General features: G+C 43.8%; 1 protein-coding gene across 1 annotated transcript in view; it reads left to right on the top strand.

Annotated features, from left to right (window-relative positions):
* Positions 1-13,224, top strand: part of dnaaf5 (dynein axonemal assembly factor 5) — a 157,704-nt gene that overhangs the window by 90,129 nt on the left and 54,351 nt on the right. Inside the window, exons 7-8 of the mRNA XM_072481565.1 lie at positions 2,383-2,526; positions 11,069-11,237. Coding sequence (XP_072337666.1) covers positions 2,383-2,526; positions 11,069-11,237 — 313 coding nt within the window. The remainder of the gene's footprint in view (positions 1-2,382; positions 2,527-11,068; positions 11,238-13,224) is intronic.

A 13,224-nucleotide genomic window follows, 5' to 3' on the forward strand; every position in this document is an offset into this window, starting at 1 on the left:
GTCCCTGGCGATGTGAGGCAACAGTGCTAGCCACTGTGCCGTGAGGTTGTTGGAAACCTAAAAGTACTGAGACTGTATTTTTAATGCAAGTTATGCTTTAGTGAAACATTACAAAATTACTAACGAGGGATTACTCCTCATACAGTAAAATGTTTCCTTATTTACATTTATAGGATGTACCTTAACCTTTCAATAACTGACCGCTTAATGGAATTTACTGGACCAATTTTGTGGTCACATTGAAAGGATTACTACTCTTAATGCCAAATGTCAGATGTCAAACGTATCTTTACTATTATAATAATTTTGTACTACTAAAATAAAGATGAAAACATGTTGAGCACTTAATTTCTACTTTTTTTGCCTTCCCAATTCATCCCTTTTTTTGCTGCTTTAACTTGCATTCATTTCTAGTGTCCTGCCATTTCTGTGCTCCTCCCTCAATTTTCCTAAACATACTGTTTTACACTGAGATAGTTTCAATGGATTACCACAGCCCTTAGCTCATGTGACCAATCCTCTTGCTCATCACCTGAGGACCAAGTCAATACTATTTTGGTCAATTTACAGCAGTTCCCATTGCTGAGAAGGAAATTGAATTTGAATATCATCTGTTGTGCTTGCATGACGTGATTTCCACTAATGAAAGTGAAAGTGTCTTGTATCAGAATAAACTTTGTTCCTGGTTGGGTGATGAATCAATGCACTTCAAGCTCCACTAATGTTCATGTGCATTAATGCCTTTCAGTTGAGATCTACATCCTTTCCCTTTTAATCGGGATATTGCAGCAGTACCATGCCATGAAGTGTTTGAAGTGTGTTTTCATGCTAATCAGTCATTAATGCCATACTATCTCAGAATCACATTTTCCTTTCTGCAACCTCTTGCGACCTCTTTGGCTATTGTAACTTTCCCACTTAAGTCTTCATATAAACAGTTAGATCATCTCGGCTCTGGCCTCCCATGCACTTTGACATTCTTTCTATCCAAGACTACCAATCTAAAGCCAGATGGCACACACACCCCACTTCTCAGTTTAATATTGGCTATTATCTCTGTCAGGCTGCTGCCAACACACACACCTTGCACAACTTGTTAGGCAAAGCATCCACCCGCTACTACTGTGCCTTTGTCAGGATCCAGCTGTCGGCACCACACACAGGTAGTAACTGGACACCACCATTGCAGGAAGGATAGTTGCCACTGATTGTTTTCCAATATGGTTTTTATCTTTTTTCCAACTTTTTCGTATTTCTTTTCATTGCCAGCCTCATCAAATGTGTTACATATAGTTCACCGCATGGGCACATTTAAAAATACTTCATATGGTAAATGAACGTGCAACTACTATCTCTAGACAAAGCAAGAGTTACTACCGAACACTTAACATTTGTTCAACCATTTCTTTGAGGAAAAAAAGGGGAGAATTTTCCTTGCATCAAATAATTTGTATAGATTTGACCTGGATACAAATTCCTTCTACTGATCAGAGCCAGGTGTTAATAATGACTGCTGAAGAGAATATATGATGATCAGCCGAACTGCAAATTGAGATTCTTTGTTGTAAAAAGAAATTCACTCCTTTCAAAAAGTGTTCAGTGTCTTCACTGGAGGTATTTGCCCCTGTGTCCTTAGCCAAATTTTGCACCTGGCAGCCCAGCTGAATGAAATTGGATCCATGCCTTTGAAATCTGTTGCATTAATGACAGCCTACATGAAAATGGTATGAGAAAATAGATTTGCGGCTTTTGTCTAAACAAGTTCGGGAGAAAATATTGTGTTTGTACAAAAGGAGCAGTGCTTGGAACACATTGAGGTCACACATACTGGGTCTTGATCTCTCTTTTAGATTAGCAATAATCTTTTGGCAGTTTCATAAAACCAGCAATCAAATGAATGGAAATAAAGGGTTTGAACTATGCAACAAAACAATATGGGGGGGAAAAAATAAAGATTCAAGGATGATGTAGAAAAGTATATCTGTCAGTGTCAGTCAGTCTTATCAAAACTGTTTATCAGCTAGCAATGTTATACCAGGAAACCGGTTTGAAATTTTATCTTGTGCCTGCTGCTTCTCCTAGCAGGAAGTTGATGTATATGAAGCAGCTGATGACCTGTGGGAAGCGCGTAGGTTCCATTCCCACCAGAAGAGTCATACCATTTTTAATGTATAAAAAGCACATGCATGTTTATAATGATGTTAATTTATTTAATATAGCTTTGGAATCAAATTTGCAACAAATTTCCATGAAGGCCAAGTAAATTCCCATGGGATTCTATTCATACGCACAAAAATAATCATAAGTGCAAGAGTGAAATAGGATGTGAATTTCAGGTGCAAAAATATTGATTCTTTTATTTTCTCCTTTATGATACTTTAGGTGGAGTATTTGGAACATTTGCTTGGATGTGTGCAGATCTTAATTACTGTCTGTGGTAAGCAATGCAGTGAAATCAATCTGCCACTGCTTAAAGTGCTGGTGACCATTGCGTCCTTAATGCCTGACCAGGAACTGGAAAACAAGGTATTACAAAGTGAAAAAACCCATGCAGTTAGTTGAACAAAGTTCATGTGGAACACAGCAATTGTTCCTTTTTTAGCCAACCATTTCAAAAGACTGAATGGGTTCACCGTTCTAGCTTTCATTTTAAGTACATGCCTATTTATAGCTGAATTTCCATCTTGCAATGTGTTTGACTTTTCTGAGTTGAAGTGGCTTTGAATGGACGACATGTTGACTTGGTTGAATTCAGCCCAATTTTTAAACCTGATGGAAAGAACATTGAATGTCAGCTGTGGTCCAGTTGGTACCACTCTTGTCTCTCAGTAGGTTGTGGGTTCAAGTTCCACTCTTCTGCTAAGCCCAAAAATCAACGGTGACACTCCAGTGCAGTACTGAGGGAGTGCTGCACTGTTGAAGGTGTCGTCTTTTGGATGAGAAGTTCAAACTGAGGCCGCATCTGCCCTTTTAGATGGATGTAAAAAATTGCATGGCACTCTTTCAAATGTAAAGCAGGGGAACTATCCCTGATATCACGGCCAGTGTATATATGTCTCAATCAACATCACAAACAGGATATTTGATCATTATCATATTGCTGTGTGGGAGCTTGCTGTGTGCAAACTGCTGCGTTTCCTACATTACAACAGTGGCTACACTTCAAAAATACTTTGACTGTAAAGAGCTCTGCGACTCTGCTGGTCCTGAAAGGCATTTTTTTTTTCTCGAATGGAATAATTCAATGTCAGTCACTCATCCATAGTAAAGTTTGTTCCTGGCTGTATTTTCTCTCTTACTTGCATCATTATTTATGCCCTATCTTTATCCATCCCTTCTCTTATCCAATCTAGTTGACGGTTTCTCTGAAAAGGTGCATTAAAATTGCTGTTGCTTATATTGTGGTGTAAAGACTGCTTTGATTCTGTCCCCCGCTTCTATGTTGTGGTTTTGCTTATATTTTCAGCTTCACTGTACTTTCCATAGCTAGTTAAAGGACAGTCAGCATGGATTTAAGAATGACAAGTCATGTTTGACTAACCTGGCAACATTTCCAAATGATTTCTGGTATGGTGAGTTGGATAAGTGCAGTTAATGTATGTTTCGATTTTTGGAAAACATTTGGCAATATTCCATATCTCCAATTAAGCAGTTATGAGCAGTCAGGAGGTTACAGTTGAGACCTTTTGCTATTTTAATGTCTGTGCTTTGGTTGAGGATATAGAAAGTTAAACTGACAAGTTGGTAGATGATGAGGCGCAAAAGGATTCTGCTTTTTTGACACTAAAGGAATAAGTCTTTACCTAACCCAGGAAGCTTGTTTTAAATTAAACCATCTTGGAACAAATTAACCCTTTCTGTAAGCTGGCATCGGAGTGGCTGGGCGGGATTCACGCTGCCCCCCCCCCCCCCCCCCCCCCCCCCCCCCCCCCCCCCCCGACGATTCGTCGGAGAATCCCGCCCAAGGTTCCTCCTCTGGTGTGGGGTGTCTAAAGGTTACCAAATGAGGAGTGTGTCGGGTAAAGGGCTCTCATCGGACTCAGAAGGCACATTTAATAATAATCGCTTATTGTCACAAGTAGGCTTCAATGAAGTTACTGTGAAAAGCCCCTAGTCGCCACATTCCAGCGCCTGTTCGGGGAGGCCAGTACGGGAATTGAACCCGCACTGCTGGCATTGTTCTGCATTACAAGCCAGCTGTTTAGCCCACTGTGCTAAACATGGCATAGGAGGGGACAACATGGCAGATTAATCGGTCGTCGTTGCTGGCTCAGTGGTCGACTGAGAAGTTGGTGGAGATTTTGATAGGGAACTTAGAAGGTGGAGACAGGTGTCACGGACGATCTGGCAAAAGGGACTGAACCAACTTGGGCAGCTCTAGAAAGGGTGGAGTGGTGGTTGGAGGTGCAGAACTCACCGGTCCAGAAAGTGGAGAAGACATTCTCCGAACCCGATAATCCGATCGCTTCCTCGGAGGCAGAGGCAATGTTGGCGGAGGGGTAAACAATAATGAAAGCCAAGATCGACGACCTGGAGAATCGCTCCAAATGACAAAATGTGAGGATCGTTGGGCTGCCCAAAGGCATAGAAGGTGCAAAGGCCGCAGAGTATGTGCAAAGATGTCCGGGCAGCTGGTGGGGCACGGTGTCTTTGCACGCCCTCCCGAAGTAGACCAGGCCCATTGGTCATTGAGGAAGAAGCCCAGATCTGGGGAGCCGCTATGGGTGATCATAGCCTGACTCTGCAGGTAATTAGACAAAGAAAAGACCCTGAGATGGGTGAAGGAAACACCAGAGTGCAAATAGGAAGGCCACACCGTTAGAATTTATCAAGACCTGGGAGCAGAACCAGCGAAAAGGCGAGTGGGGTTTAATAAGGCCAAGTCTGCTCTTTATAAGAGCAAAGTGAAATTCGGAATGGTGTACCTGGCTTGCCTATGGGTCATTGCTGGGGACAGAGACCTTTATTTCAACATCCTGAAGGAGGCAAACAATTTGATCATGGACCGGGTGGGGGGGGAGACATTTAAATGTATTGGATGGAGGGGCAGTATGGTGGTGCAGTGGTTAGCACTGCTGCCTCATGGCACCGAGGACCCAGGTTCGATCCCAGCCCTGGGTCACTCTCTGTGTGGAATTTGCACATTCTCCCTGTGTTTGCGTGGGTCTCGCCCCCACAACCCGAAGATGTGCATGGTAGGTGCTTTGGCCTCGCTAAATTGCCCCTTAATTGGAATTTTTAAAAAAATGTATTGGGTGGTTTCACCTGTGGTGAAGTTTTGGATGTGTTTTTCTTGTTTTCACTGGGTTTTCCCGCTTTATTTTGCTGTTTCTATTTTACAAATATTTTGATTCAAACCAGAGCATTCGTAAGCATAAACACATTCAACAAACGTAACACAATCCCCACAGTTTGACATTTTTCCCCGTTTTCTCCCCTTAACATCCCCCCAAAAGGGACAAGAACAACCTCCATCTCGCCCAGAATCCACCCTCCGAGCCACTAAGGGTGAACTTAATATTTTCCAACTCCAGGAATTCTGCTCCATCCCCCAGCCGCACCAACATCCTCAGTGGCTCCACCAACCTCTCCAGGAGAGTTCACCACCGATCGATCAGAGTGGCAAAGTCCACTGCATCAGCCCCCTGCCCTCTGACAGCTCCGACACCCCAAAGATCACTACTAAAAGGCCCAACGGCATCGCCGCCTCCATAATTTTCAATATTGCATCAAATATCAGGCCCCAAATCCCCACCAATCTCAAACATGACCAAAACATGTCGACATGATTTGTCGTGCCCCCTCCACATCTTTCACACTTATCCTCTACCTTTGAAAAGAACCCCCCTCCTCGCCCGTATCATGTGCGTCCCATGCACCACTTTGAACTGTACCAAGCTCAGCCTAGCATAGGACGATGTTGCATTTATCCAGTGCATACTCCCACTCCACGCACACTATTTCAACTCCATGCTCGTCCTCCCACTTCCGTGTCACCTCCTCAATTGGTGCCCATCAACCATCCGTAAACATCCGCAGCTCATCTGGCGAGAACAACCTGTCCAACAAGGCGTGCTCCTGGCAACTGAGGGAACAAGGGCACCTCCTTCTGCACAAAATCCCATAACTGTATGTGCCTGAACTCCTCTTCTTTCCTCCCTCGCCCTTCACCCGTTCCACCCCTTGTCTATGCCACCATCTATATGTCGCATCCATCCTTGCTGGTTAGAACCTGTGATTCTCACAAACAGGAGCCAGCACTGACATACCCAACACACCAAAATGCCGGCTTAGCTGGTTCCAGACATTTAAGGATGAAGCCACCACAGGACTCACCATATATCACCTCAGGGCAAACGGAATGGGGGCTGCAGCCAGAGCCCTCAAACGTACTACCACATGCAATGCCTCCTCCACCTGCATCCACTCCGCCCCTCCACTCCCACCACCACCAGACCTCCTCCACGTTCGCCGCCCAGTAGTAATACAACAAATTTGGGAGTGCTAGCTGCACCCACTTGCTGCTTCCTTTGAAAAAACACCCATTGAAACCATGGCGCCTTGCCAGCCCACACGAAAGCCGAGGTTAACCTGTCCATCTTGCAAAAGAATGCCTTTGGCAGGAATATCAGGAGGGACTGAAACGCAAACTGAAATCTCGGCAGGATGTTCATCTTGACCATCTGCACCCACCCTGCTAATGAAAGTGGGAGGGCATCCCAGCTCTTCAGATCCCCTTTCACCCCCTCCACTAAGCCGGGCAGTTTCCATTGATACATCATGGCCCAGTGATGAGCCACCTGAATACCCAAATACCTGAACCGACTGGCCAGGTTAAATGGTAGAGTCCCCCTCCACAGGGCATACACCGGAAACACTTCACTTTTGGTCATATTCAACATGTAGCCCGAGAAAGCGCCAAACATCTCCAACATGCCCATTATCCTATCCGTACATTCCAATAGATTGAAAATATACAGCAACAAGTCATCTGCATACAACAAGACTTTACGGTGGCTCAGTGGTTAACACTGCTGCCTCACAGTTCCAGGGACACAGGTTCAATTCTGGCTTTGGGTGATAGACTGTATGGAGTTTGCACTTTCTCCTTGTGTCTGCATGGGTTTCCTCCGGGTGCTCCAGTTTCCCCCCACAGTCCAAAGATGCAGGTTAGGTGGATCGACCACGCTAAATTGCTCCTTCGTGCCCAAAAGATTAGGTGGGGTTACGGAGATAGGGTGGAGTCATGGGCTTAAGTAGAGTGCTCTTTCCAAGGTGTAAACTCAGTGGGCCAAATAGCTGCCTTCTGCACTAAACCACTAAAGAGTCGGAAAATACCTTCAGGAGATGTGGAGCCAATTCCACCGCAAACAATTTTTATAAAAGGCAACCGGGAAACCATCTGGTCCTGCCGCTTTCCCTGACTGCATCAACTCAATCACCTCTATATCCTCCTGTAGCTCCAACGGAGCCTCCAATCTCTGCCCCCTTTCCCTCCAATCTCCCGGAACACCAGCCCGCCCAGAAACTGCCCCATCTGTGCCCCCTCCCACTGAGGTTCAGACCGACACAGCCCCCTATAAAAAGTTTCAAATGCTTTATTAATTCTCTTTGTCGTCGTTTCGTCACGAACTCACCCTCCACATCCCTCAATTGAACTGTCTCCCATGTCACCTCAGTTGATAAGTTAACAGGCGTAGCCTTCTCCCCCTACTGAGGATCAGACAGGCTTTGTGAAGGGCCGACAATTGTTGGCCAACAGAAGAAGACTCCTGAATGTTGTGATATTGCCCTCATCGGATACCAAGCCAGAAGTAATAATCTCCATGGACGCGGAGAAGGTGTTCGAGCAGGTGGAATGGAAGTATCTTTTTGAGATACTGGCGAGGTTTAGCTTTGGACCTAGGTTCATCTTGTGGATTAGATTGTTTACACCCCACTGTGGGCATTCAGGAGGTGGGATGAGTTCTACTTGAGATAGAAGCTGTTTATCTCCTTTAAGAATTGGTCGACATCAGCAAGTGGGGGTGTTGGCATAAAAGAGGGACATATGGAATGGGTTGGTGAGTTTTTAAAATTATATAAGTTGTTCAAAGTGTTTGTTGCTTATGTTTTAAAACGGAAAATGTCTTGAATAAAAATATTTTCAAGAAAAATAATTAATATTTAGGCACCATACGTGTGTGCAAATATTTTTCTGAGTATATTTGATTGTGAATGCCAGGAGCTGCTTTGTAGTCCAATGTATTCATATGCAGTCATTGGAAATGTTTCAGAGAACAAATCTAGTCTCTGATCCTGTGTGATAACTGTTGCTGCTGATTCCAACGGCTAATTATTTTTTTTTAAATGCAATGAAGCAAAAGAAATAAGAAGTGTTCAGTTTCCATTTGCCTCCTCCAGGGGAAAAAAAAACACTGTAGCTATTTTCAACTTGTCCCATTTCCTGATCTGATTGGAGTGGGCAGAATGAATTAGAGTTTTCCAATTCCAGGTGAAACACAGTTTGTGTGGGGAAGCCTGATATTTACTTTTGATAATGTCGCTCTTTAGGGAGACACCTTAGGGATAGAAAAAAAAATGGAAAAAGTGCACTTAAGAGATTCTCTCATCTTTTCTTGGGTGTTCTTGTGCAATACATAATTTGCTTGCAGCAAGGAGAGACAGTTGACAAACCTCAGTACCATAACCAACCATTGAGGTGATACGCAAGATCAGTTCAGGCACCTCCAATGCTCTCCTTCCCTATGGTAAAATGATTGGTCTTGACTTGTGTAGAACTACAGGTTTGAACCTTTATCCTGCCACTTTGTGATGGAGCTCAGTGAGTAACAGTGTGCCATGCCACATAGGTGGCAATGCACTTGTTCAACTTGTGTGGTGAGAACCTTGGAAAAATACATTTCGGAATAATTTTCACATCCTTCAAAATAAACTCTGGGTTGAATGTCCCACTCTTGTTTATTGCACCACTTATTCTCAAATCATTGAAAAACAATACCTCCTTTTTGAAATCTCACACCAAAGCGTCTATTCATGCAGGAGCCTTTAGATTGACTATGTTATTCAATAGGAGGTCAGGTCTGGTCTGCCTTAATAGCTCAGATTCTGAATTGCCTTTGTAGCCTCTAAAATGTGCCAACCTTTCTCTGATAACGTTCTCAGAAGTGAACTTCTTTGTGTGACATTAAGATTTGAACTCTGAAAGCTGACTTTGAATCCAACCCAGATAACAAAAGGCTGCGGACGTCACATGTGAAGTTAACTTGGAGCAGTCTCAATCAGATTTGTGATGGGCATGGTCCCACATCACAAATCACTCCCCATCCTCCTTCCCTCCACAGCCACACGGGTGGTTTTGCACGAGTTGTCTGTTTAAGTTAGAAAGAAGAAAGGCTTACATTTATGTAGCATCTTCATAACCTCCGAACATATTAAAGCCCTTGACAGCCAGTTAGTACTTTCTGAAGTGAAGTCACTGTTGGAATATAGGAAATGCAGCAGCCACTTTATACACAGCAAGCCCCCACAAACAGCAATGTGATAATGAAAATATCATCTGCTATAATGATGTCAATCAAATAAATATTGGTCAGGACACTGGGAAGAACCCCACTGCTTCTCTTCAGAATTGTGCCATGGGATCTTTTACATCCACTTGTGATGACGCCTCGTCCGAAAGATGGTACCTCTGACAGTGTGGTACTCCTTCAGTACTGCAATGGAAAAAGTGGCCTAGATTTTGTGTTCCAGTCCTTGGTGTACGACTTAAACCCACAACCTCTGTCTCAAAGGCAAGAATGTTACTCACTGAGCTATGTCCAAAAGCATAGCCTCTGTGGGAACAGCATGGAAAATGCACCCGGCACAGTGAGGGAGGGGTGCTGGTTTACAATTTCTCAAGTAGAATTTTAAAAATGTCATAAGATGTTTTAGTCCTGTAAAAACGTGAGCAAATCAAACGTTTGGAAAAAGCTGAGAACCTGAGGACTTTGGAAGCACAATTAATACATTCTTACCCTGGGTTTGAATCCAGCCGATAATGATGAGATGGGAGTCTGTTCTCTGGACCCACTGTAAGGGGTCGTGTGTGAAATAAATTTGGGCAGTCGCCATCCGTTTCCTAATGGGAACACGGCCACAGCACGGATTTTTCTGTATTTACACACAAATTAGCAACCTGTCTCTGAAAAACTGTGAGGACGGATGGTGTGCAAAATGAGCACAAATTCCTCCTTGCATGAACTGTAATTATTTAAAAATCTCGCATTTTAACATGGGCTTAATGTACAGTGAAACCTTTCCAGATCTGTTCGATGCAAGTGTCTTTTAATCCATTTATTGGCTGGAGCTACAGTCCTTGACTAGCAGCTCGAGCAGTATGCAGTAGGGATGGGCACAGGCCAGATGCTTGAAGCAGTGTATCTGGGAAGATACATTACACAGAATCATAAAGCACAGGTGGAGACCATTCCCATCATGTTTGTGCTGTCCCTTTGAAAGAATTATGCAATTAGTCCAACACCACTGCTCTTCCCCCGCAGCTGTACATTTTCTTTTTACATGTGTATATATATCCAGTTCCCTGTTGACTTATTATTAATCTGCTTCCACCAGCCTTTCAAACAGTCCATTCCATATGTAAGTCCAATATATGTGCAAGATTCATTGTGTTATTTTTCTCCACTGGATTTATCAGTTTATCTGGCTAAACTGTGGCTCATGCAGGCCTAAGTTTGTTTTAGCTGCCTGCTCTACTCTCGTGCTCTCCAATAGCGCTTTGGTTTAATGTAGGGCTGGATCTCTATTCAGGTCTCCTTCTTTTGTACTTGTCTGCTGACTGTGTAACTATCAAACTAAGTAATTTTGTGATCATTCATTCTAGCGCTGCAACCTCATGAACCCAGTCTGTTTGCTGCCAACAGATATCCGATGTGGAGGGCAAATTGGGTCTGCACTTCGAAGTCTGCTATTAACTGTACACTCTTGCAGCAAATTGCTTTTGCCAATATAGTGAGCTGCTATTCTTTTAACACATTACAAAATGAAATCTCCGAACTGATTACAGGTAGAGAAGACCTTAACCTCCCTTGCTGCAGCACAGAACTTGGATAACTTTTTGGATCTGTATAGACAGCATATAAGTGAGCTGATTGGATGGGTGGCTGACCAGCAGCACCAGTGGACCAATTACTCTGTACAGCACTTGCAGTTTGAAACTATTATTATTCAATCAGGTAAGGAAAATAGATTGTTATTCAGTCAAATTTTGAATCGCTGACATCTTGCAGTTTTCTTTTTTATATGTTGCGCAGGTAAATTAATTTTCCACTACTCGAAAAGTCATGGTAAATTTCAGAATATCAAAGCCCTACCCATATATAAAATGCTACACAGTGGAACATAAATAGAAGCTGGAGTAGGCCATTTGACCCTTTGAACGTACTCCTCGATTAAATAAGATTAGGGTTGATCTTGTATCTCAAGTCCACCTGCACTAATTCAATGTAGTTGAATTCCATTATTACAGAAAAATCTATTTTTCATTTAGTCAATCGTGCAATGTAGTTGTTGCTGGCTAGACCAGCATTTATTGCCCTTCCCTAATTGTCCTCGAGAAGGTAGTGGTGAGCCGCTGCCATGAACCACTGCAGCTGCACCCACAGTGCTGTTAGGTAGGTGGTTCCAGGATTAACGACAGTGAACGAATGGTGATATAGTTCCAAGTTGGGATAGTGAGTGGCTTGGAGGGAATTTTGCAGGTGCTGGTGTTCCCATTCATTTGGATTTTGGTTTATTGTCACGTGTACCGAGGTACAGTGAGAAGTATTGTTTTGCGTACAGTCCAGACAGATCGTTCCATACATGAACAACATAGGACATACGATAGATATACAATGTAAATACATAGACACAGACATTGGGTGAAGCCTACAGACTGTAGTCTGTAGAGAAGATGCATGGAGAGATCTGTTCAGACCATAAGAGGGTCATTCAGGAGTCTGGTAACAGCGGGGAGGAAGCTGTTTTTAAATCTGTTCGTGCGTGCTCTCAGACTCCTTTATCTCTTGCCTGATGGAAGAGGTTGGAAGAGAGAATGACCCGGGTGGGAGGGGTCTTTGATTATGCTGCCTGCTTTGCCAAGGCAGTGGGAGATGTAGATACTCAATGGATGGGAGATGGGTTTGCATGATGGACTGGGCTGTGTTCACGACTCTTAGTAGTTTCTTACGGTCTTGGGCCGAGCAGTTGCCATACCAGGCTATGATGCAGCCAGATAGGATGCTTTCTATGATGTATCTGTAAAAATTGATCAGAGTCAATGTGGACATACTGAATTTCCTTAGTTTCCTGAGGAAGAATAGGCGCTGTTGTGCTTTCTTGGTGGTAGTGTCAACATGGGTGGACCAGGACAGATTGTTGGTGATAGAACAAAGAACAAAGAAATATACAGCACAGGAACAGGCCCTTCGGCCCTCCAAGCCCGTGCCGACCATACTGCCCGACTAAACTACAATCTTCTACACTTCCTGGGTCCGTATCCTTCTATTCCCATCCTATTCATATATTTGTCAAGATGCCCCTTAAATGTCCCTATCGTCCCTGCCTCCACTACCTCCTCCGGTAGTGAGTTCCAGGCACCCACTACCCTCTGCGTAAAAAACTTGCCTCGTACATCTACTCTAAACTTTGCCCCTCTCACCTTAAACCTATGCCCCCTAGTAATTGACCCCTCTACCCTGGGGAAAAGCCTCTGACTATCCACTCTGTCTATGCCCCTCATAATTTTGTATACCTCTATCAGGTCGCCCCTCAACCTCCTTCGTTCCAGTGAGAACAAACCGAGTTTATTCAATCGCTCCTCATAGCTTATGCCCTCCATACCAGGCAACATTCTGGTAAATCTCTTCTGCACCCTCTCTAAAGCCTCCACATCCTTCTGGTAGTGTGGCGACCAGAATTGAACACTATACTCCAAGTGTGGCCTAACTAAGGTTCTATACAGCTGCAACATGACTTGCCAATTCTTATACTCAATGCCCCGGCCAATGAAGGCAAGCATGCCGTATGCCTTCTTGACTACCTTCTCCACCTGTGTAGCCCCTTTCAGTGATCTGTGGACCTGTACTCCTAGATCTCTTTGACTTTCAATACTCTTGAGGGTTCTACCATTCACTGTATATTCCCTACCTGCATTAGCCCTTCCAAAATGCATTACCTCAC

This window comes from Scyliorhinus torazame, chromosome 17 (assembly GCF_047496885.1).
Source record: "Scyliorhinus torazame isolate Kashiwa2021f chromosome 17, sScyTor2.1, whole genome shotgun sequence".
Classification (NCBI taxonomy): domain Eukaryota; kingdom Metazoa; phylum Chordata; class Chondrichthyes; order Carcharhiniformes; family Scyliorhinidae; genus Scyliorhinus; species Scyliorhinus torazame.